The 25,685-nt window shown below is 37.0% G+C and overlaps 1 protein-coding gene across 1 annotated transcript in view; it reads right to left on the reverse strand.

The window, feature by feature from the left end:
• The window catches only part of DNAH9 (dynein axonemal heavy chain 9), a 739,144-nt gene that overhangs the window by 368,290 nt on the left and 345,169 nt on the right, over nt 1-25,685 (reverse strand). Inside the window, exon 45 of the mRNA XM_053688948.1 lies at nt 9,902-10,044. Coding sequence (XP_053544923.1) covers nt 9,902-10,044 — 143 coding nt within the window. The remainder of the gene's footprint in view (nt 1-9,901; nt 10,045-25,685) is intronic.

Raw genomic sequence — 25,685 nt, forward strand, 5'->3', positions numbered from 1 at the left:
TTGACTAATGACTAATGATTTAGACAGTGTAATGATTGACTAATGATTTAGACAGTGTAATGATTGACTAATGACTAATGATTTAGACAGTGTAATGATTGACTAATGACTAATGATTTAGACAGTGTAATGATTGACTAATGACTAATGATTTAGACAGTGTAATGATTGACTAATGATTTAGACAGTGTAATGATTGACTAATGATTTAGACAGTGTAATGATTGACTAATGACTAATTATTTAGACAGTGTAATGATTGACTAATGATTTAGACATTCTAATGATTGACTAATGATTTAGACAGTGTAATGATTGACTAATGACTAATGATATAGACAGTGTAATGATTGACTAATGATATAGACAGTGTAATGATTGACTAATGACTAATTATTTAGACAGTGTAATGATTGACTAATGATATAGACAGTGTAATGATTGACTAATGACTAATTATTTAGACAGTGTAATGATTGACTAATGATTTAGACATTCTAATGATTGACTAATGATATAGACAGTGTAATGATTGACTAATGATATAGACAGTGTAATGATTGACTAATGATATAGACAGTGTAATGATTGACTAATGATATAGACAGTGTAATGATTGACTAATGATATAGACAGTGTAATGATTGACTAATGATATAGACAGTGTAATGATTGACTAATGATATAGACAGTGTAATGATTGACTTATGAATAATGATTTAGACAGTGTAATGATTGACTAATGATTTAGACAGTCTAATGATTGACTAATGATATAGACAGTGTAATGATTGACTAATGATATAGACAGTGTAATGATTGACTAATGATTTAGACAGTGTAATGATTGACTAATGATATAGACAGTGTAATGATTGACTAATGACTAATGATATAGACAGTGTAATTATTGACTAATGATTTAGACAGTCTAATGATTGACTAATGACTAATGATTTAGACAGTGTAATGATTGACTAATGATTTAGACAATGTAATGATTGACTAATGACTAATTATTTAGACAGTGTAATGATTGACTAATGATTTAGACAGTGTAATGATTGACTAATGATATAGACAGTGTAATGATTGACTAATGACTAATGATATAGACAGTGTAATGATTGACTAATGATTTAGACAGTCTAATGATTGACTAATGACTAATGATTTAGACAGTGTAATGATTGACTAATGATTTAGACAATGTAATGATTGACTAATGATTTAGACAGTGTAATGATTGACTAATGACTAATTATTTAGACAGTGTAATGATTGACTAATGATATAGACAGTGTAATGATTGACTAATGATTTAGACAGTGTAATGATTGACTAATGATATAGACAGTGTAATGATTGACTAATGATATAGACAGTGTAATGATTGACTAATGATATAGACAGTGTAATGATTGACTAATGATTTAGACAGTGTAATGATTGACTAATGATATAGACAGTGTAATGATTGACTAATTATTTAGACAGTGTAATGATTGACTAATGATATAGAAAGTGTAATGATTGACTAATGATATAGACAGTGTAATGATTGACTAATGATATAGACAGTGTAATGATTGACTAATGATATAGACAGTGTAATGCCTCTATGTCAGGTGTTCTACAGAAGGGTTTAGGAGCCTAAGAAGCAGATATGCAGAGCATTGGAGAGAACTGGTGAAAGAAACATACGCTGAACAGATAATTCTACATTAGTTATTACAACATGTAACCAGACAATCATTATGTATTATTATATTTTTGTGTTCTTCCTTATTTCCAGGCCTGCTAATATGCTGCTCAGCCAGGTAAACCGGGATGCATCAGTTATAGTTAAATGTCATGAGTATTTGCACAAAGAGCTTTAAATGTCAATGGATAATTAACAGAATAGACCAGTAAATATATCTGAATTAATGTAATGGTGGGAAAGGCCAGGTCAAATCCATCCTGAGGTAAAACAAAAACCAGAAAGTCTAAATTGCCCCTTTTATGTGAAGAACATCGGATGAGCCATGAGTGGAGTGTAATTTTCATGTCATTTAGTTTTATTCAGAAAGATTCATTCGATATCAAAAATGTTTTCCTGTTCTAAGAAGTTTAACCCATTTGTTTCTTTTTTATACAATTACTGATGTAATTTATTTTTCAGGCTGTATTATCTGTTGTTTAATATGTAGGAGCTATAACAAATGTCAGGGGCACAGGGTGAGGTCATTAACCCCCACTAGACAATCAAGTACACAGGGAGAGGTCATGTACCCCCAACTAGACAACCAGAGACACAGAGAGAGATTATGCCCCCCCACTAGACAACCAGGGACAAAGGGAGGGGTCATGTACCCTCACTAGACAACCAAAGACAAAGAGAGAGATCATGAACCCCCACTAGACAACCAGAGACACAGAGAGAGATCATGTACACTCACTAGACAACCAGAGACACAGGGAGAGGTCATGCACCCCCACTAGACAACCAGGGACACAGGGAGAGGTCATTAACCCCCACTAGACAATCAAGTACACAGGGAGAGGTCATGTACCCCCACTAGACAATCAAGTACACAGGGAGAGGTTATGTACCCCCACTAGACAACAAGAGACACAGGGAGAAGTCATGTAGCCCCACTAGACAACCAGAGACACAGGGATAGGTCATGCACCACCACTAGACAACAAGAGACACAGGGATAGGTCATGCATCACCACTAGACAACAAGAGACACAGGGAGAGGTCATGCACCTCCACTAGACAACCAGAGACACAGGGAGATGTCATGCACCCCGACTAGACAACAAGAGACACAGGGAGAAGTCATGCACCCACACTAGATAACCAGAGACACAGGGAGAGGTCATGCACCCACTAGACAATAAGAGACACAGGGAGAGATCCTGCACCCCACTAAGCAACCAGAGACATAGGGAGAGGGCATTAACCCCCACTAGACAACGAGAGACACAGGGAGAGGTCATGTACCCCCACTAGACAACCAGAGACACAGGGAGAGGTCATGCACCCCCACTAGACAACAAGGGACAAAGGGGGAGGTCATGTACCCCCACTATACAACAAGAGACACAGGGAGAGGTCATGTACCCCTGCTAGACAACTAGAGACACAGGGAGAGGTCATGTTCCCCCACAAAACAATCAAGTACACAGGGAGAGGTCATGTACCCCCACTAGACCACAAGAAACACAGGGAGAGGTCATGTACCCCTACTAGACAACTAGAGACACAGGGAGAGGTCATGTACCCCCACAAAACAATCAAGTACACAGGGAGAGGTCATGTACCCCCACTAGACCACAAGAGACACAGGGAGAGGTCATGTACCCCCACTAGACAACAAGAGACACAGGGAGAGGTCATGTAGCCCCACTAGACAACAAGAGGAAAAGGGAGAGATCATGCACCCCCACTAGACAACCAGAGACACAAGGAGAAGTCAAGTACTACCACTAGACAACCAGAGACACAGGGAGAGGTTCTGCACCCCCACTAGACACCCAGAGACACAGAGAGAGATCATGTACCCCCACTAGACAACCAGAGACACAGGGAGAGGTCATGCACCCCACTAGACAACAAGGGACACAGGGAGAGGTCATGTACACCAACTAGACAACAAGGGACAAAGGGAGAGGTCATGTACCCCCACTATACAACAAGAGACACAGGGAGAGGTCATGTACCCCCACGAGACAACTAGAGACACAGGGAGAGGTCATGTACCCCCACTAGACCACAAGAGACACAGGGAGAGGTCATGTACCCCTACTAGACAACTAGAGACACAGGGAGAGGTCATGTACCCACACAAAACAATCAAGTACACAGGGAGAGGTCATGTACCCCCACTAGACCACAAGAGACACAGGGAGAGGTCATGTACCGCCACTAGACAACAAGAGACACAGGGAGAGGTCATGTAGCCCCACTAGACAACAAGAGGCAAAGGGAGAGATCATGCACCCCCACTAGACAACCAGAGACACAGGGAGAAGTCATGTACCCCTACTAGACAACCAGAGACACAGGGAGAAGTCATGTACCCCCACTAGACAACAGACACAAGGATAGGTCATAAACACCCACTAGACAACCAGAGACACAGGGAGAGGTCATGTACCCCCACTAGACAACAGACACAAGGAGAGGTCATGCACCCCCACTAGACAACCAGAGACACAGGGAGAGGTCATGTACCCCCACTAGACAACAAGAGACACAGGAAGAGATCCCGCACCCCACTAAACAACCAGAGACACAGGGAGAGATCCTGCACCCCCACTAGACAACCAGAGACACAGGTAGAAATACTGCACCCCCACTGGACAACCAGAGGCACAAGGAAAGGTCATGCATCCCCACCAGACAACTAGAGACACAGGAAGAGGTTCTGCACCCCAACTAGACAACAAGAGATACAGGGAAAGGTCATGAGCTCCCACTAGACAACCAGGGACCCAGGAAAAGGTCATGCACCCCCACTAGAAAACCAGAGACACAGGGAGAGGTAATTCACCCCCACTAGACAACAATAGACACAGGAAGAGGTTACCCCCACTAGACAACAAGAGACACAGGGAGAGGTCCTGCCCCCCTCAACAACAAAACACACAGAGAGAGGTCATGCACCACCAGTGGACAACAATAGACACAGAGAGAGGTCATGCACCACCAGTGGACAACAATAGACACAGAGAGAGGTCATGCACCACCATTGGACAACAAGAGACACAGGAAGATATCATGCACCACCACTAGACAACCAGGGACACAGGGAGAGGCCATGCACCACCATTGGACAACAAGAGATACATGGAACGGTCATGCACCACCAGTAGACAACCAGGGACACGGGAAGAGATCATGTACCCCCACTAGACAACCAGAGACACAGAGAGAGATCATCTATCCTTACTAGACAACCAGAGACACAGGGAGAGGTCATGCACCCCCACTAGACAACCAGGGACACAGGGAGAGGTCATGTACCCCCACTAGACAACCAGGGACACAGGGAGAGGTCATGTACCCCCACTAGACAACAATAGACACAGGGAGAGGTCATGTAGCCATACTAGACAACAAGAGACAAAGGGAGAGATCATGCACCCCCACTTGACAACCAGAGACACAGGGAGAAGTCATGTACCCCAACTAGACAACCAGAGACACAGGGAGAAGTCATGCACCACCACTAGACAACCAGAGACACAGGAAGAGGTCATGCACCCCCACTAGACAACCAGAGACACAGGGAGAGGTCATGCATCACCACTAGACAACCAGGTGCACAGGGAGAGGTCATGCACCGCCATTGGACAACAAAAGACACATAGAGAGGTCATGCACCACCACTAGACAACCAGAGACACAGGGAGAGGTCATGCACCCCCACTAGACAACCAGAGACACAGGGAGAGGTCATGCACCCCCACTAGACAACCAGGGATTCAGGGAGAGCTGATGTACCCCCACTACACAACCAGAGACACAGGGAGAGGTCATGGACCACCATTGGACAAGAGACACAGGTAGAGATCATGCACCCCCACTAGACAACAAGAAACACAGGGAGAGATCCTGCACCCCCACTAGACAACCAGAGACACAGGTATAAATACTGCACCCCCCACTAGACAAGCAGAACACAGGGAAAGGTCATGCACCCCCACCAGACAACTAGAGACACAGGAAGAGGTCCTGCACCCCCACTAGACAACCAGAGACACAGGGAGAGGTCATGAGCTCCCACTAGACAACCAGGGACCCAGGAAAAGGTCATGCACCCCCACTAGACAACAAGAGACACAGGGAGAGTTCCTGCACCCTCACTCGACAACAAGAGGCACAGGGAGAGGTCATGCACCCCACTCAACAACAAGAGACACAGGGAGAGGTCACCCCCACTAGACAACAAGAGACACAGGGAGAGGTCATACCCCCCCTCAACAAAAAAAGACACAGGGAGAGATCATGCACCACCATTGGACAACAAGAGACACAGACAGAGGTCATGCACCACCATTGGACAACAAGAGACACAGGTAGAGGTCATGCACCCCTACTAGACAACCAGGGACACAGATAGAAGTCATGCACCCCCACTGAACAAAAAGGAACACAGGGAGAGGTCATGCACCACCATTGGACAACAAGAGACACAGGTAGAGGTCATACACCACCACTAGACAACCAGAGACGCAGGGAGAGGTCATGCACCCCCACTAGACAACCAGAAACACAGGGAGAGGTCATGCACCACCACTAGACAACCAGGTACACAGGGAGAGGTCATGCACCACCACTAGACAACCAGGTACACAGGGAGAGGTCATGCACCGCCATTGGACAAGAGACACAGGTAGAGATCATGCACCCCCACTAGACAACCAGGGATACAGGGAGAGGTCATGCACCCCACTCAACAACAAGAGACACAGGGAGAGGTCACCCCCACTAGACAACAAGTGACACAGGGAGAGGTCATGTACCCCTACTAGACAACCAAAGACACAGGGATAGGTCATGCACCCCCACTAGACAACAAGGGACACAGAGAGAGGTCATGTACCCCCACTAGACAACAAGAGACACGGGGAGAGGTCATCTACCCCCACTAGACAACCAGAGACACAGGGATAGGTCATGCACCCTCACTAGACAACAAGGGACAAAGAGAGAGGTCATGTACCCCCACTAGACAACAAGAGACACAGGGAGAGGTCATGAACCCCCACTAGACAACCAGAGACACAGGGAGAGGTCATGTAGCCCTACTAGACAACAAGAGACAAAGGGAGAGATTGCACCCCCCACTTGACAACTAGAGACACAGGGAGAAGTCATGTACCCCAACTAGACAACCAGAGACATGGGGAGAGTTCATGCACCACCACTGGACAACAAGAGACACATAGAGAGATCATGTACCTCCACTAGACAACCAGAGACACAGGGAAAGGTCATGCACCACCATTGGACAAAAGACACAGGTAGAGATCATGCACCCCCACTAGACAACCAGGGATACAGGGAGAAGTCATGCACCCCACTCGACAACAAGAGACACAGGGAGAGGTCACCCCCACTAGACAACAAGAGACACAGGTAGAGGTCATGCACCACCTTTGGACAACAAGAGACACAGGGAGAGATCCTGCACCCCCACTAGACAAGCAGAGACACAGGGAGAGGTCATGTACCCCCACTAGACAACCAGAGACATAGAGAGAGGTCATGCATCCCCCACTGGACAACCAGAGACACAGAGAGAGGTCATTCACCCCCACTAGACAACCAGAGACACAGGGAGAGGTTATTCACCCCCACTAGACAACAAGCGACACAGGGAGAGGTCATGTACCCCCACTAGACAACCAGAGACATAGAGAGAGGTCATGCATCCCCCACTGGACAACCAGAGACACGGAGAGAGGTCATTCACCCCCACTAGACAACAAGCGACACAGGGAGAGGTTATACATCCTGCCTGGCAAACAAGGCGTTAAGCCATGAGTTTTTATTTTCATCTGAACTGTAAAGTTCTGTGTGCAGATGTGTCTCCCCTCGCCCAGCTGTTTATAAATTCCTTAGTCAGCCCCAGAGTCAGGGCATTCCTGGGTATTCTGTAAAATAAGTGCGGCTGATAAACAGTTTGCATTCAGCACTAGGGATTCCTTGTATAGGGGCTTTTTCTCTGTAGCTGAATGAGCTAATCAATGTGTTTTTGGCTTTTGTGCAGTTTTACAGTTGTTTAATCAGATTTCTCTTTTTAGAATGTATTGACTGTGTAATCACATACCATTGCTATCTCTTCATTCTAATGTGCAGCCACCATCTGCTGGGGCCCGCTTGCTTATTATAACGGAGCCCAGTTATTTACTGGGATATTCTCACTGAGACACATACGCTACTTTAGGAACAAACTCACAATGGTTTAATTTCTCTCTCAAAAAACAAATCAGTTTAAAAAGATACAGCATATAATTATTATGTTTAATTCCTCATCGTTACAACAACAGAAAGGGGGCTTTATTTGCTAAGCGGTGCTACTGCATGTTTAGTTTACTGCTTGTTTTGTACAACTGGATTATAACGGGGCTGCTCTATAAATTAGGTTGTATGGGGTACTCATTTATTTTTAAGATGAGGTGTTGTTCTGTGCATGAAAACAGAGATAAAACAAATATGGCTGGGAAATAAAATGCAATCTGAAAACTCTAAACTAAGTCACTTTCTTTAAAAGTTATTTAAAAGGAACAGTTTAGAAAATGTTTCAGTAGAGCATTGTGATTTCTAAGCAAAAGTCACTTCATCAATATGTTCTTCATCTGTAAAGTTACACAGCGCATTGCTGCTATTGAGAAGGATACAGCTAATGAACCAATCAAGTGAAGCATATCTACATAGTTACTGTAGCGGAGAGGCAGTAGGATCCGCAATATCTTTTAGTTAGGCAGAGACATCCTCATCTTAAAAATGTCGTCTAAATAATTCAGTCCAAGTTTAAGTCTAAATCAGCTATTTATTTTGCTTCTAGCCACTGCTTAAAACTAGTGCAACAACTACAACTGCTAACAACAACTGTCTCAAAACTAACAGTTACTCAAAACTGAAGTTAACCCCTCCAGTACTGTTGGATTTGCACCCTGTACCTATAATGGGCACAGGGTGACTTAACATAATGCCCAAATCCATAATCCGTAGGGAGGTTGACAGAGGGGTCTGTCACATGGCCCCCTCATGGTGGGACACTCCGGCAAACCGGGCTTGACCCTTTGGCGGGTCAACTTGGGGATGACCGGACTAGGAGGTGGTAGGAATGTCAGTTTGCCAGGACAATCCATCTGCATTCCCGTTCTGCTTACCGGGACGGTAGCTGATGGTGAAGTTATAGGGTTAGACGTGTCCTGCTTAGCAGGAGAAAAACAAAGCAATCAGAAAAATCATTTGAAAAAAAGAAAACGGGATAAGTGCATACACGTTTACTAAAACTATCATTGTTACCCCAACAGAACACAGACACGTCACACGGGAGAAGTGGATAATAAATGTATCAGTGAAGTTTAGGTGTGCAGGAGTGAGAAAGATAACTGGATTTTTAGACTAGACTGTCCCTTTAAAGCTCAGTCTATCAGCTCCGGACATAAAGAGGGAAAGTTTGCCCTCTGCTTAGGTGACACCAGTCTTGTGTTTTTAGATGGGGGACTTGAGCTGTCGGGATGGGGGGGAGCTTGCACTGACCAGCCAATTACTATGCTTCATGTCGGAGCAGTTAAAAAAAAAAAACCACAAATTACTAAATTAATTTACACAAAGAGCAGTGTTTATACTGTACTTGTTTCAGCTGTAGATTTGTATGATAAAGTATCAGTACTAAATCATATAGGGGTCCCACATTCTACTAGCGCTAGGGAGTTACCTATAGGTCGTGGTGCTGTATCATACAGACGACCCTTCTGAGACCAGTTTCACCCTACTGCTCCAAACTACAGAGTATTGCGTCACAGAGCAAAACACTTATATCGTCTTAGAAATAGTCAGGGAAGGGGTTACAGGATGTGCACTGCCATCAGACATTTTATGGTGAATAACAGTTTAAGTTTGATAATATCCCTGTAAGCTAATTAGTTTTAGGAGTCAACTTGCAATATAATGAATATGGTCATCACACATCCCACAATGCTCAGTGTAACCAAGCCTCACTGTCCATCACTGTGGCCTAACACTTCTGATAACAGTGAAGCTACAATTAACACAAAAGCACAAACCCAACCACGCATTTAGCTTGTGCTCTATTATTCCCAAATAACATCTCAGCCTCCCAAGGACCATGAGCCCAGAGACATGTCACCTCATATACAGCATATATACCTTTAGTTGTCTTCGAACTCTGTCTATGAAGAACTTCCAGCAGTTCTCCCGGGTGTCCATCAGGCCTTGACTCTTCACTTCGTTTCTGACACTTCCAATTATATTCTCAACTTCATCATCTGGAAACAGGTCTGGAATTTCACCTACAAACAAAAGTTACATTGTGAAGAACACAAGTTCCCATATTGACGTAATATTAGAATTATAGTAGCAGAACGTGCCACAAAACCTGGAGGATTAAAAAACAATATAGCAAATATAGAGAACTGTATTATACTACAGATGTCAGAGTCTTTAGGTGACTGGACAGTAGAACATGGTTTAGTGAAGAACTGATAAAGTTTAGTAAGGAACCCTTAGGGTTCTCACTGGGAATGTAGGGCTCCTTTTAACCCTTGGATGCATGAAAGTGCTGTAATGCAATATAAACCTTTTAGCCTAGAAGTCGCTCTAACCCCAAACACAAATACATAACCATAACATTACTTTAGATTATCAGCATTCTTACACAGGGATATCTCATTACATATAAGATCTTCACCCAGCACATCCGATTATTACACATAAGACCTTCACCCAACACATCCGATCATTACACATAAGATCTTCACCCAGCACATCCGATCATTACACATAAGATCTTCACCCAGCACATCCGATCATTACACATAAGATCTTCACCCAGCACATCCGATCATTACACATAAGATCTTCACCCAGCACATCCGATCATTACACATAAGATCTTCACCCAACACATCCGATTATTACACATAAGACCTTCACCCAGCACATCCGATCATTACACATAAGATCTTCACCCAGCACATCCGATCATTACACATAAGATCTTCACCCAGCACATCCGATCATTACACATAAGATCTTCACCCAGCACATCCGATCATTACACATAAGATCTTCACCCAGCACATCCGATCATTACACATAAGATCTTCACCCAGCACATCCGATCATTACACATAAGATCTTCACCCAGCACATCCGATCATTACACATAAGATCTTCACCCAGCACATCCGATCATTACACATAAGATCTTCACCCAGCACATCCGATCATTACACATAAGATCTTCACCCAGCACATCCGATCATTACATATAAGATCTTCACCCAGCACATCCGATCATTACACATAAGATCTTCACCCAGCACATCCGATCATTACACATAAGATCTTCACCCAACACATCCGATTATTACACATAAGATCTTCACCCAGCACATCCGATCATTACACATAAGATCTTCACCCAGCACATCCGATCATTACACATAAGATCTTCACCCAGCACATCCGATCATTACACATAAGATCTTCACCCAGCACATCCGATCATTACACATAAGATCTTCACCCAGCACATCCGATCATTACACATAAGATCTTCACCCAGCACATCCGATCATTACACATAAGATCTTCACCCAACACATCCGATTATTACACATAACATCTTCACCCAGCACATCCGATTATTACATATAAGATCTTCACCCAGCACATCCGATTATTACACATAAGATCTTCACCCAGCACATCCGATCATTACACATAACATCTTTACCCAACACATCCGATTATTACATATAAGATCTTCACCCAGCACATCCGATTATTACACATAACATCTTTACCCAACACATCCGAGCAATGTTAACAAGGCTAGACCCAGGGTTCTCAACTGCTGCTCCGGTCCTCTGGAACTCTCTACCCCACTCCAGTAGACTTTATACAACCATGTCAGGCGCTGTTTGAAAACCCACCTATTCAAAGATGCTTACCATATTCTCTCCTTGTTTTTATCCTAACCAAAATAAATCTTTAACTGTCCGACTCGCTGCTAAAACTACAATTCATGTGACAAACTAACCACAAACTCTATGTCTCTGCACCCTAATCCTGTAGACTGTAAGCTCTTTGGTGCAAGGCCCTCTTCGTTCTGTACTAGATCTATATAGTCTGTTATGTTTCGTATTGTATCACAAACCCTTATCACTGTATACCCTTATCTCTGTACCCAGTACAACGGATTTGTGCGCCGCTTTACTAATAAATTGAATTTTTATTATTATTATAAATAAGTCAGCAGAAGAATAGAGCTCTCTGTGTATCCAGAATGAGAACAGTCAAAGGAATATAAAACAGTCTGTTTCATTAATGTAGAAAAAAACACTAGGTGATGGTTCATCATTACAATATCTATCATTCATCAATTTAAAATGATTTTACCATTTTTTTTAATGTATTTTTAAATGTTTTTGTGCAGGAACAATTATAATGATGTGACAGCCCCACAGTGGGGCTGTGGTCACTACAGGAAAGCAAAGAAATAGCTACAAAATAATATTAAACATGAACTGCTAACTAACCTGTCATACAAGAAAACAGCTAACTGAAAATGATTATACGTAAACTTCTAATAACATTTAGTAAAGAGATGAGGTACAGTGTGAGATGTAATAACCTGTATAATATTTAGTAAAGAGATAAGGTACAGTGTGAGATATAATAACCTGTATAACATTTAGTAAAGAGATGAGGTACAGTGTGAGATGTAATAACCTGTATAACATTTAGTAAAGAGATGAGGTACAGTGTGAGATGTAATAACCTGTATAATATTTAGTAAAGGGATGAGGTACAGTGTGAGATATAATAACCTGTATAACATTTAGTAAAGAGATGAGGTACAGTGTGAGATGTAATAACCTGTATAACATTTAGTAAAGAGATAAGGTACAGTGTGAGATGTAATAACCTGTATAACATTTAGTAAAGAGATGAGGTACAGTGTGAGATATAATAACCTGTATAACATTTAGTAAAGAGATGAGGTACAGTGTGAGATATAATAACCTGTATAACATTTAGTAAAGAGATGAGGTACAGTGTGAGATATAATAACCTGTATAACATTTAGTAAAGAGATGAGGTACAGTGTGAGATATAATAACCTGTATAACATTTAGTAAAGGGATGAAGTACAGTGTGAGATGTAATAACCTGTATAACATTTAGTAAAGAGATGAGGTACAGTGTGAGATGTAATAACCTGTATAACATTTAGTAAAGAGATGAGGTACAGTGTGAGATGTAATAATCTGTATAACATTTAGTAAAGGGATGAGGTACAGTGTGAGATATAATAACCTGTATAACATTTAGTAAAGAGATGAGGTACAGTGTGAGATATAATAACCTGTATAACATTTAGTAAAGAGATGAGGTACAGTGTGAGATGTAATAACCTGTATAACATTTAGTAAAGAGATGAGGTACAGTGTGAGATGTAATAACCTGTATAACATTTAGTAAGGAGATGAGGTACAGTGTGAGATATAATAACCTGTATAACATTTAGTAAAGGGATAAGGTACAGTGTGAGATATAATAACCTGTATAACATTTAGTAAAGAGATAAGGTAGAGTGTGAGATATAATAACCTGTATAACATTTAGTAAAGAGATGAGGTACAGTGTGAGATATAATAACCTGTATAACATTTAGTAAAGAGATAAGGTACAGTGTGAGATATAATAACCTGTATAACATTTAGTAAAGAGATGAGGTACAGTGTGAGATGTAATAACCTGTATAACATTTAGTAAAGGGATGAAGTACAGTGTGAGATATAATAACCTGTATAACATTTAGTAAAGAGATAAGGTACAGTGTGAGATGTAATAACCTGTATAACATTTAGTAATGAGATGAGGTACAGTGTGAGATGTAATAACCTGTATAACATTTAGTAAAGAGATAAGGTACAGTGTGAGATGTAATAACCTGTATAACATTTAGTAAAGGGATAAGGTACAGTGTGAGATATAATAACCTGTATAACATTTAGTAAAGAGATAAGGTAGAGTGTGAGATATAATAACCTGTATAACATTTAGTAAAGAGATGAGGTACAGTGTGAGATATAATAACCTGTATAACATTTAGTAAAGAGATGAGGTACAGTGTGAGATATAATAACCTGTATAACATTTAGTAAAGGGATAAGGTACAGTGTGAGATGTAATAACCTGTATAACATTTAGTAAAGAGATGAGGTACAGTGTGAGATATAATAACCTGTATAACATTTAGTAAAGAGATGAGGTACAGTGTGAGATATAATAACCTGTGTAACATTTAGTAAAGAGATAAGGTACAGTGTGAGATGTAATAACCTGTATAACATTTAGTAAAGAGATGAGGTACAGTGTGAGATATAATAACCTGTATAACATTTAGTAAAGAGATGAGGTACAGTGTGAGATGTAATAACCTGTATAACATTTAGTAAAGAGATGAGGTACAGTGTGAGATATAATAACCTGTATAACATTTAGTAAAGGGATGAGGTACAGTGTGAGATGTAATAACCTGTATAACATTTAGTAAAGAGATGAGGTACAGTGTGAGATGTAATAACCTGTATAACATTTAGTAAAGAGATGAGGTACAGTGTGAGATGTAATAACCTGTATAACATTTAGTAAAGAGATGAGGTACAGTGTGAGATATAATAACCTGTATAACATTTAGTAAAGAGATGAGGTACATTGTGAGATATAATAACCTGTATAACATTTAGTAAAGAGATAAGGTACAGTGTGAGATATAACCTGTATAACATTTAGTAAAGAGATGAGGTACAGTGTGAGATATAATAACCTGTATAACATTTAGTAAAGAGATAAGGTACAGTGTGAGATGTAATAACCTGTATAACATTTAGTAAAGAGATGAGGTACAGTGTGAGATATAATAACCTGTATAACATTTAGTTAAGGGATTAGGTACAGTGTGAGATATAATAACCTGTATAACATTTAGTAAAGAGATGAGGTACAGTGTGAGATATAATAACCTGTATAACATTTAGTAAAGAGATGAGGTACAGTGTGAGATATAATAACCTGTATAACATTTAGTAAAGAGATAAGGTACAGTGTGAGATATAATAACCTGTATAACATTTAGTAAAGGGATAAGGTACAGTGTGAGATATAATAACCTGTATAACATTTAGTAAAGAGATGAGGTACAGTGTGAGATATAATAACCTGTATAACATTTAGTAAAGGGATGAGGTACAGTGTGAGATGTAATAACCTGTATAACATTTAGTAAAGGGATAAGGTACAGTGTGAGATGTAATAACCTGTATAACATTTAGTAAAGGGCTGAGGTACAGTGTGAGATATAATAACCTGTATAACATTTAGTAAAGAGATGAGGTACAGTGTGAGATATAATAACCTGTATAACATTTAGTAAAGAGATGAGGTACAGTGTGAGATATAATAACCTGTATAACATTTAGTAAAGAGATGAGGTACAGTGTGAGATATAATAACCTGTATAACATTTAGTAAAGAGATGAGGTACAGTGTGAGATATAATAACCTGTATAACATTTAGTAAAGAAATAAGGTACAGTGTGAGATGTAATAACCTGTATAACATTTAGTAAAGAGATGAGGTACAGTGTGAGATATAATAACCTGTATAACATTTAGTAAAGAAATAAGGTACAGTGTGAGATGTAATAACCTGTATAACATTTAGTAAAGAGATGAGGTACAGTGTGAGATATAATAACCTGTATAACATTTAGTAAAGGGATAAGGTACAGTGTGAGATATAATAACCTGTATAACATTTAGTAAAGAGATGAGGTACAGTGTGAGATATAATAACCTGTATAACATTTAGTAAAGAGATGAGGTACAGTGTGAGATATAATAACCTGTATAACATTTAGTAAAGAGATGAGGTACAGTGTGAGATATAATAACCTGTATAACATTTAGTAAAGAGATGAGGTACAGTGTGAGATATAATAACCTGTATAACATTTAGTAAAGAGATGAGGTACAGTGTGAGATGTAATAACCTGTATAACATTTAGTAAAGGGATAAGGTACAGTGTGAGATATAATAACCTGTATAACATTTAGTAAAGAGATGAGGTACAGTGTGAGATATAATAACCTGTATAACATTTAGTAAAGGGCTGAGGTACAGTGTGAGATATAATAACCTGTATAACATTTAGTAAGGAGATGAGGTACAGTGTGAGATATAATAACCTGTATAACATTTAGTAAAGAGATAAGGTACAGTGTGAGATATAATAACCTGTATAACATTTAGTAAAGAGATAAGGTACAGTGTGAGATATAATAACCTGTATAACATTTAGTAAAGAGATAAGGTACAGTGTGAGATGTAATAACCTGTATAACATTTAGTAAAGAGATGAGGTACAGTGTGAGATGTAATAACCTGTATAACATTTAGTAAAGAGATGAGGTACAGTGTGAGATATAATAACCTGTATAACATTTAGTAAAGGGATAAGGTACAGTGTGAGATATAATAACCTGTATAACATTTAGTAAAGAGATAAGGTACAGTGTGAGATATAATAACCTGTATAACATTTAGTAAAGGGATAAGGTACAGTGTGAGATATAATAACCTGTATAACATTTAGTAAAGGGATGAGGTACAGTGTGAGATGTAATAACCTGTATAACATTTAGTAAAGGGATAAGGTACAGTGTGAGATGTAATAACCTGTATAACATTTAGTAAAGGGCTGAGGTACAGTGTGAGATGTAATAACCTGTATAACATTTAGTAAAGAGATGAGGTACAGTGTGAGATATAATAACCTGTATAACATTTAGTAAAGGGATGAGGTACAGTGTGAGATATAATAACCTGTATAACATTTAGTAAAGAGATGAGGTACAGTGTGAGATATAATAACCTGTATAACATTTAGTAAAGAAATAAGGTACAGTCTGAGATGTAATAACCTGTATAACATTTAGTAAAGAGATGAGGTACAGTGTGAGATATAATAACCTGTATAACATTTAGTAAAGAGATAAGGTACAGTGTGAGATGTAATAACCTGTATAACATTTAGTAAAGAGATGAGGTACAGTGTGAGATATAATAACCTGTATAACATTTAGTAAAGAGATAAGGTACAGTGTGAGATGTAATAACCTGTATAACATTTAGTAAAGAGATGAGGTACAGTGTGAGATATAATAACCTGTATAACATTTAGTAAAGAGATGAGGTACAGTGTGAGATATAATAACCTGTATAACATTTAGTAAAGAGATGAGGTACAGTGTGAGATATAATAACCTGTATAACATTTAGTAAAGAGATGAGGTACAGTGTGAGATATAATAACCTGTATAACATTTAGTAAAGAGATGAGGTACAGTGTGAGATATAATAACCTGTATAACATTTAGTAAAGAGATGAGGTACAGTGTGAGATATAATAACCTGTATAACATTTAGTAAAGAGATGAGGTACAGTGTGAGATGTAATAACCTGTATAACATTTAGTAAAGAGATGAGGTACAGTGTGAGATATAATAACCTGTATAACATTTAGTAAAGGGATAAGGTACAGTGTGAGATATAATAACCTGTATAACATTTAGTAAAGAGATAAGGTACAGTGTGAGATGTAATAACCTGTATAACATTTAGTAAAGAGATAAGGTACAGTGTGAGATGTAATAACCTGTATAACATTTAGTAAAGAGATAAGGTACAGTGTGAGATGTAATAACCTGTATAACATTTAGTAAAGAGATGAGGTACAGTGTGAGATATAATAACCTGTATAACATTTAGTAAAGAGATGAGGTACAGTGTGAGATATAATAACCTGTATAACATTTAGTAAAGAGATTAGGTACAGTGTGAGATGTAATAACCTGTATAACATTTAGTAAAGAGATAAGGTACAGTGTGAGATGTAATAACCTGTATAACATTTAGTAAAGAGATGAGGTACAGTGTGAGATATAATAACCTGTATAACATTTAGTAAAGGGATGAGGTACAGTGTGAGATGTAATAACCTGTATAACATTTAGTAAAGAGATAAGGTACAGTGTGAGATGTAATAACCTGTATAACATTTAGTAAAGGGATGAGGTACAGTGTGAGATGTAATAACCTGTATAACATTTAGTAAAGAGATGAGGTACAGTGTGAGATGTAATAACCTGTATAACATTTAGTAAAGAGATGAGGTACAGTGTGAGATGTAATAACCTGTATAACATTTAGTAAAGAGATGAGGTACAGTGTGAGATGTAATAACCTGTATAACATTTAGTAAAGAGATGAGGTACAGTGTGAGATATAATAACCTGTATAACATTTAGTAAAGGGATGAGGTACAGTGTGAGATATAATAACCTGTATAACATTTAGTAAAGAGATAAGGTACAGTGTGAGATATAATAACCTGTATAACATTTAGTAAAGAGATGAGGTACAGTGTGAGATATAATAACCTGTATAACATTTAGTAAAGAGATGAGGTACAGTGTGAGATATAATAACCTGTATAACATTTAGTAAAGAGATGAGGTACAGTGTGAGATGTAATAACCTGTATAACATTTAGTAAAGAGATGAGGTACAGTGTGAGATGTAATAACCTGTATAACATTTAGTAAAGGGATAAGGTACAGTGTGAGATGTAATAACCTGTATAACATTTAGTAAAGAGATGAGGTACAGTGTGAGATATAATAACCTGTATAACATTTAGTAAAGAGATGAGGTACAGTGTGAGATATAATAACCTGTATAACATTTAGTAAAGAGATAAGGTACAGTGTGAGATATAATAATCTGTATAACATTTAGTAAAGAGATAAGGTACAGTGTGAGATATAATAACCTGTATAACATTTAGTAAAGAGATGAGGTACAGTGTGAGATGTAATAACCTGTATAACATTTAGTAAAGGGATAAGGTACAGTGTGAGATAGTAATAAACCTGTATAACATTTAGTAAAGGGATGAGGTACAGTGTGAGATGTAATAACCTGTATAACATTTAGTAAAGAGATGAGGTACAGTGTGAGATATAATAACCTGTATAACATTTAGTAAAGAGATGAGGTACAGTGTGAGATATAATAACCTGTATAACATTTAGTAAAGAGATGAGGTACAGTGTGAGATATAATAACCTGTATAACATTTAGTAAAGAGATAAGGTACAGTGTGAGATATAATAACCTGTATAACATTTAGTAAAGAGATGAGGTACAGTGTGAGATATAATAACCTGTATAACATTTAGTAAAGAGATGAGGTACAGTGTGAGATGTAATAACCTGTATAACATTTAGTAAAGAGATGAGGTACAGTGTGAGATATAATAACCTGTATAACATTTAGTAAAGAGGATGAGGTACAGTGTGAGATATAATAACCTGTATAACATTTAGTAAAGAGATGAAGGTACAGTGTGAGATATAATAACCTGTATAACATTTAGTAAAGGAGATGAGGTACAGTGTGAGATATAATAACCTGTATAACATTTAGTAAAGAGATGAGGTACAGTGTGAGATATAATAACCTGTATAACATTTAGTAAAGAGATGAGGTACAGTGTGAGATATAATAACCTGTATAACATTTAGTAAAGAATAAGGTACAGTGTGAGATGTAATAACCCTGTATAACATTTAGTAAAGAGATGAGGTACAGTGTGAGATATAATAACCTGTATAACATTTAGTAAAGAAATAAGGTACAGTGTGAGATGTAATAACCTGTATAACATTTAGTAAAGAGATGAGGTACAGTGTGAGATATAATAACCTGTATAACATTTAGTAAAGAGATAAGGTACAGTGTGAGATGTAATAACCTGTATAACATTTAGTAAAGAGATGAGGTACAGTGTGAGATATAATAACCTGTATAACCATTTAGTAAAGAGATGAGGTACAGTGTGAGATATAATAACCTGTATAACATTTAGTAAAGAGATGAGGTACAGTGTGAGATATAATAACCTGTATAACATTTAGTAATGAGATGAGGTACAGTGTGAGATATAATAACCTGTATAACATTTAGTAAAGAGATGAGGTACAGTGTGAGATATAATAACCTGTATAACATTTAGTAAAGAGATGAGGTACAGTGTGAGATATAATAACCTGTATAACATTTAGTAAAGAGATGAGGTACAGTGTGAGATGATAATAACCTGTATAACATTTAGTAAAGAGATGAGGTACAGTGTGAGATGTAATAACCTGTATAACATTTAGTAAAGAGATGAGGTACAGTGTGAGATATAATAACCTGTATAACATTTAGTAAAGAGATGAGGTACAGTGTGAGATATAATAACCTGTATAACATTTAGTAAAGAGATAAGGTACAGTGTGAGATATAATAACCTGTATAACATTTAGTAAAGAGATAAGGTACAGTGTGAGATGTAATAACCTGTATAACATTTAGTAAAGAGATGAGGTACAGTGTGAGATATAATAACCTGTATAACATTTAGTAAAGAGATGAGGTACAGTGTGAGATATAATAACCTGTATAACATTTAGTAAAGAGATGAGGTACAGTGTGAGATATAATAACCTGTATAACATTTAGTAAAGAGATGAGGTACAGTGTGAGATGTAATAACCTGTATAACATTTAGTAAAGAGATAAGGTACAGTGTGAGATATAATAACCTGTATAACATTTAGTAAAGAGATAAGGTACAGTGTGAGATGTAATAACCTGTATAACATTTAGTAAAGAGATGAGGTACAGTGTGAGATGTAATAACCTGTATAACATTTAGTAAAGAGATGAGGTACAGTGTGAGATGTAATAACCTGTATAACATTTAGTAAAGAGATGAGGTACAGTGTGAGATATAATAACCTGTATAACATTTAGTAATGAGATGAGGTACAGTGTGAGATATAATAACCTGTATAACATTTAGTAAAGAGATGAGGTACAGTGTGAGATATAATAACCTGTATAACATTTAGTAAAGAGATGAGGTACAGTGTGAGATGTAATAACCTGTATAACATTAGTAAAGAGATAAGGTACAGTGTGAGATATAATAACCTGTATAACATTTAGTAAAGAGATAAGGTACAGTGTGAGATGTAATAACCTGTATAACATTTAGTAAAGAGATGAGGTACAGTGTGAGATGTAATAACCTGTATAACATTTAGTAAAGAGATGAGGTACAGTGTGAGATATAATAACCTGTATAACATTTAGTAAAGAGATTGAGGTACAGTGTGAGATTAATAACCTGTATAACATTTAGTAGAAAGAGATGAGGTTACAGTGTGAGATATAATAACCTGTATAACATTTAGTAAAGAGATGAGGTACAGTGTGAGATAGTAATAACCTGTATAACATTTAGTAAGAGAGATGAGGTAGCTGTGTGAGATATAATAACCTGGTATAACATTAGAAAGGAGATAAGGTACAGTGTGGGGAGATATAATAACCTGTATAACATTTAGTAAAGAGATAAGGTACAGTGTGAGATGTAATAACCTGTATAACATTTAGTAAAGAGATAAGGTACAGTGTGAGATGTAATAACCTGTATAACATTTAGTAAAGGGATAAGGTACAGTGTGAGATGTAATAACCTGTATAACATTTAGTAAAGATAGAGGTACAGTGTGAGATATAATAACCTGTATAACATTTAGTAAAGGGTAGAGGTACAGTTGTGAGATCTTAATACCTGATAACCATACTTAGTAAAGAGATTAGGTACAGTGTGAGATGTAATAACGCTGTATAACATTTAGTAAAGAGATAAGGGGTACAGTGTGAGATGTAATAACCTGTATAACATTTAGTAAAGGGATGATGGTACAGTGTGAGATATAATAACCTGTATAACATTTAGTAAAGAGATGAGGTACAGTGTGAGATATAATAACCTGTATAACATTTAGTAAAGAGATGAGGTACAGTGTGAGATATAATAACCTGTATAACATTTAGTAAAGAGATGAGGTACAGTGTGAGATGTAATAACCTGTATAACATTTAGTAAAGAGATGAGGTACAGTGTGAGATATAATAACCTGTATAACATTTAGTAAAGAGATGAGGTACAGTGTGAGATATAATAACCTGTATAACATTTAGTAAAGAGATGAGGTACAGTGTGAGATGTAATAACCTGTATAACATTTAGTAAAGAGATGAGGTACAGTGTGAGATATAATAACCTGTATAACATTTAGTAAAGAGATGAGGTACAGTGTGAGATATAATAACCTGTATAACATTTAGTAAAGAGATGAGGTACAGTGTGAGATATAATAACCTGTATAACATTTAGTAAAGAGATGAGGTACAGTGTGAGATATAATAACCTGTATAACATTTAGTAAAGAGATGAGGTACAGTGTGAGATGTAATAACCTGTATAACATTTAGTAAAGAGATAAGGTACAGTGTGAGATGTAATAACCTGTATAACATTTAGTAAAGAGATGAGGTACAGTGTGAGATGTAATAACCTGTATAACATTTAGTAAAGAGATGAGGTACAGTGTGAGATATAATAACCTGTATAACATTTAGTAAAGAGATGAGGTACAGTGTGAGATGTAATAACCTGTATAACATTTAGTAAAGAGATGAGGTACAGTGTGAGATATAATAACCTGTATAACATTTAGTAAAGAGATGAGGTACAGTGTGAGATGTAATAACCTGTATAACATTTAGTAAAGAGATGAGGTACAGTGTGAGATATAATAACCTGTATAACATTTAGTAAAGAGATAAGGTACAGTGTGAGATATAATAACCTGTATAACATTTAGTAAAGAGATGAGGTACAGTGTGAGATATAATAACCTGTATAACATTTAGTAAAGAGATGAGGTACAGTGTGAGATATAATAACCTGTATAACATTTAGTAAAGAGATGAGGTACAGTGTGAGATAGAAATAACCTGTATAACATTTAGTAAAGAGATGAGGTACAGTGTGAGATATAATAACCTGTATAACATTTAGTAAAGAGATGAGGTACAGTGTGAGATATAATAACCTGTATAACATTTAGTAAAGAGATGAGGTACAGTGTGAGATATAATAACCTGTATAACATTTAGTAAAGAGATGAGGTACAGTGTGAGATGTAATAACCTGTATAACATTTAGTAAAGAGATGAAGGTACAGTGTGAGATATAATAACCTGTATAACATTTAGTAAAGAGATAAGGTACAGTGTGAGATGTAATAACCTGTATAACATTTAGTAAAGAGATGAGGTACAGTGTGAGATATAATAACCTGTATAACATTTAGTAAAGAGATAAGGTACAGTGTGAGATGTAATAACCTGTATAACATTTAGTAAAGAGATGAGGTACAGTGTGAGATATAATAACCTGTATAACATTTAGTAAAGAGATGAGGTACAGTGTGAGATATAATAACCTGTATAACATTTAGTAAAGAGATAAGGTACAGTGTGAGATATAATAACCTGTATAACATTTAGTAAAGAGATGAGGTACAGTGTGAGATATAATAACCTGTATAACATTTAGTAAAGAGATGAGGTACAGTGTGAGATGTAATAACCTGTATAACATTTAGTAAAGAGATAAGGTACAGTGTGAGATGTAATAACCTGTATAACATTTAGTAAAGAGATGAGGTACAGTGTGAGATATAATAACCTGTATAACATTTAGTAAAGAGATGAGGTACAGTGTGAGATATAATAACCTGTATAACATTTAGTAAAGAGATGAGGTACAGTGTGAGATATAATAACCTGTATAACATTTAGTAAAGAGATGAGGTACAGTGTGAGATGTAATAACCTGTATAACATTTAGTAAAGAGATGAGGTACAGTGTGAGATATAATAACCTGTATAACATTTAGTAAAGAGATGAGGTACAGTGTGAGATATAATAACCTGTATAACATTTAGTAAAGAGATGAGGTACAGTGTGAGATATAATAACCTGTATAACATTTAGTAAAGAGATGAGGTACAGTGTGAGATATAATAACCTGTATAACATTTAGTAAAGAGATGAGGTACAGTGTGAGATATAATAACCTGTATAACATTTAGTAAAGAGATAAGGTACAGTGTGAGATATAATAACCTGTATAACATTTAGTAAAGAGATGAGGTACAGTGTGAGATATAATAACCTGTATACCATTTAGTAAAGGGATGAGGTACAGTGTGAGATGTAATAACCTGTATAACATTTAGTAAAGAGATGAGGTACAGTGTGAGATGTAATAACCTGTATAACATTTAGTAAAGAGATGCGGTACAGTGTGAGATGTAATAACCTGTATAACATTTAGTAAAGAGATGAGGTACAGTGTGAGATGTAATAACCTGTATAACATTTAGTAAAGAGATAAGGTACAGTGTGAGATGTAATAACCTGTATACCATTTAGTAAAGGGATGAGGTACAGTGTGAGATGTAATAACCTGTATAACATTTAGTAAAGGGATAAGGTACAGTGTGAGATATAATAACCTGTATAACATTTAGTAAAGGGATAAGGTACAGTGTGAGATGTAATAACCTGTATAACATTTAGTAAAGAGATAAGGTACAGTGTGAGATATAATAACCTGTATAACATTTAGTAAAGAGATAAGGTACAGTGTGAGATGTAATAACCTGTATAACATATAGTAAAGAGATGAGGTACAGTGTGAGATATAATAACCTGTATAACATTTAGTAAAGAGATGAGGTACAGTGTGAGATATAATAACCTGTATAACATTTAGTAAAGAGATGAGGTACAGTGTGAGATATAATAACCTGTATAACATTTAGTAAAGAGATGAGGTACAGTGTGAGATATAATAACCTGTATAATATTTAGTAAAGGGGTGAGGTACAGTGTGAGATGTAATAACCTGTATAACATTTAGTAAAGAGATGAGGTACAGTGTGAGATATAATAACCTGTATAACATTTAGTAAAGAGATGAGGTACAGTGTGAGATATAATAACCTGTATAACATTTAGTAAAGAGATGAGGTACAGTGTGAGATATAATAACCTGTATAACATTTAGTAAAGGGATAAGGTACAGTGTGAGATATAATAACCTGTATAACATTTAGTAAAGAGATAAGGTAGAGTGTGAGATATAATAACCTGTATAACATTTAGTAAGGAGATGAGGTACAGTGTGAGATGTAATAACCTGTATAACATTTAGTAAAGAGATGAGGTACAGTGTGAGATATAATAACCTGTATAACATTTAGTAAAGAGATAAGGTACAGTGTGAGATGTAATAACCTGTATAACATTTAGTAAAGGGATAAGGTACAGTGTGAGATATAATAACCTGTATAACATTTAGTAAAGAGATGAGGTACAGTGTGAGATATAATAACCTGTATAACATTTAGTAATGAGATAAGGTACAGTGTGAGATATAATAACCTGTATAACATTTAGTAAAGAGATGAGGTACAGTGTGAGATATAATAACCTGTATATCATTTAGTAAAGAGATGAGGTACAGTGTGAGATGTAATAACCTGTATAACATTTAGTAAAGAGATGAGGTACAGTGTGAGATGTAATAACCTGTATAACATTTAGTAAAGAGATGAGGTACAGTGTGAGATGTAATAACCTGTATAACATTTAGTAAAGGGATAAGGTACAGTGTGAGATATAATAACCTGTATAACATTTAGTAAAGAGATAAGGTACAGTGTGAGATGTAATAACCTGTATAACATTTAGTAATGAGATGAGGTACAGTGTGAGATATAATAACCTGTATAACATTTAGTAAAGAGATGAGGTACAGTGTGAGATATAATAACCTGTATAACATTTAGTAAAGGGATAAGGTACAGTGTGAGATAT

Source organism: Bombina bombina, chromosome 1 (genome assembly GCF_027579735.1).
Source record: "Bombina bombina isolate aBomBom1 chromosome 1, aBomBom1.pri, whole genome shotgun sequence".
Lineage (NCBI taxonomy): Eukaryota > Metazoa > Chordata > Amphibia > Anura > Bombinatoridae > Bombina > Bombina bombina.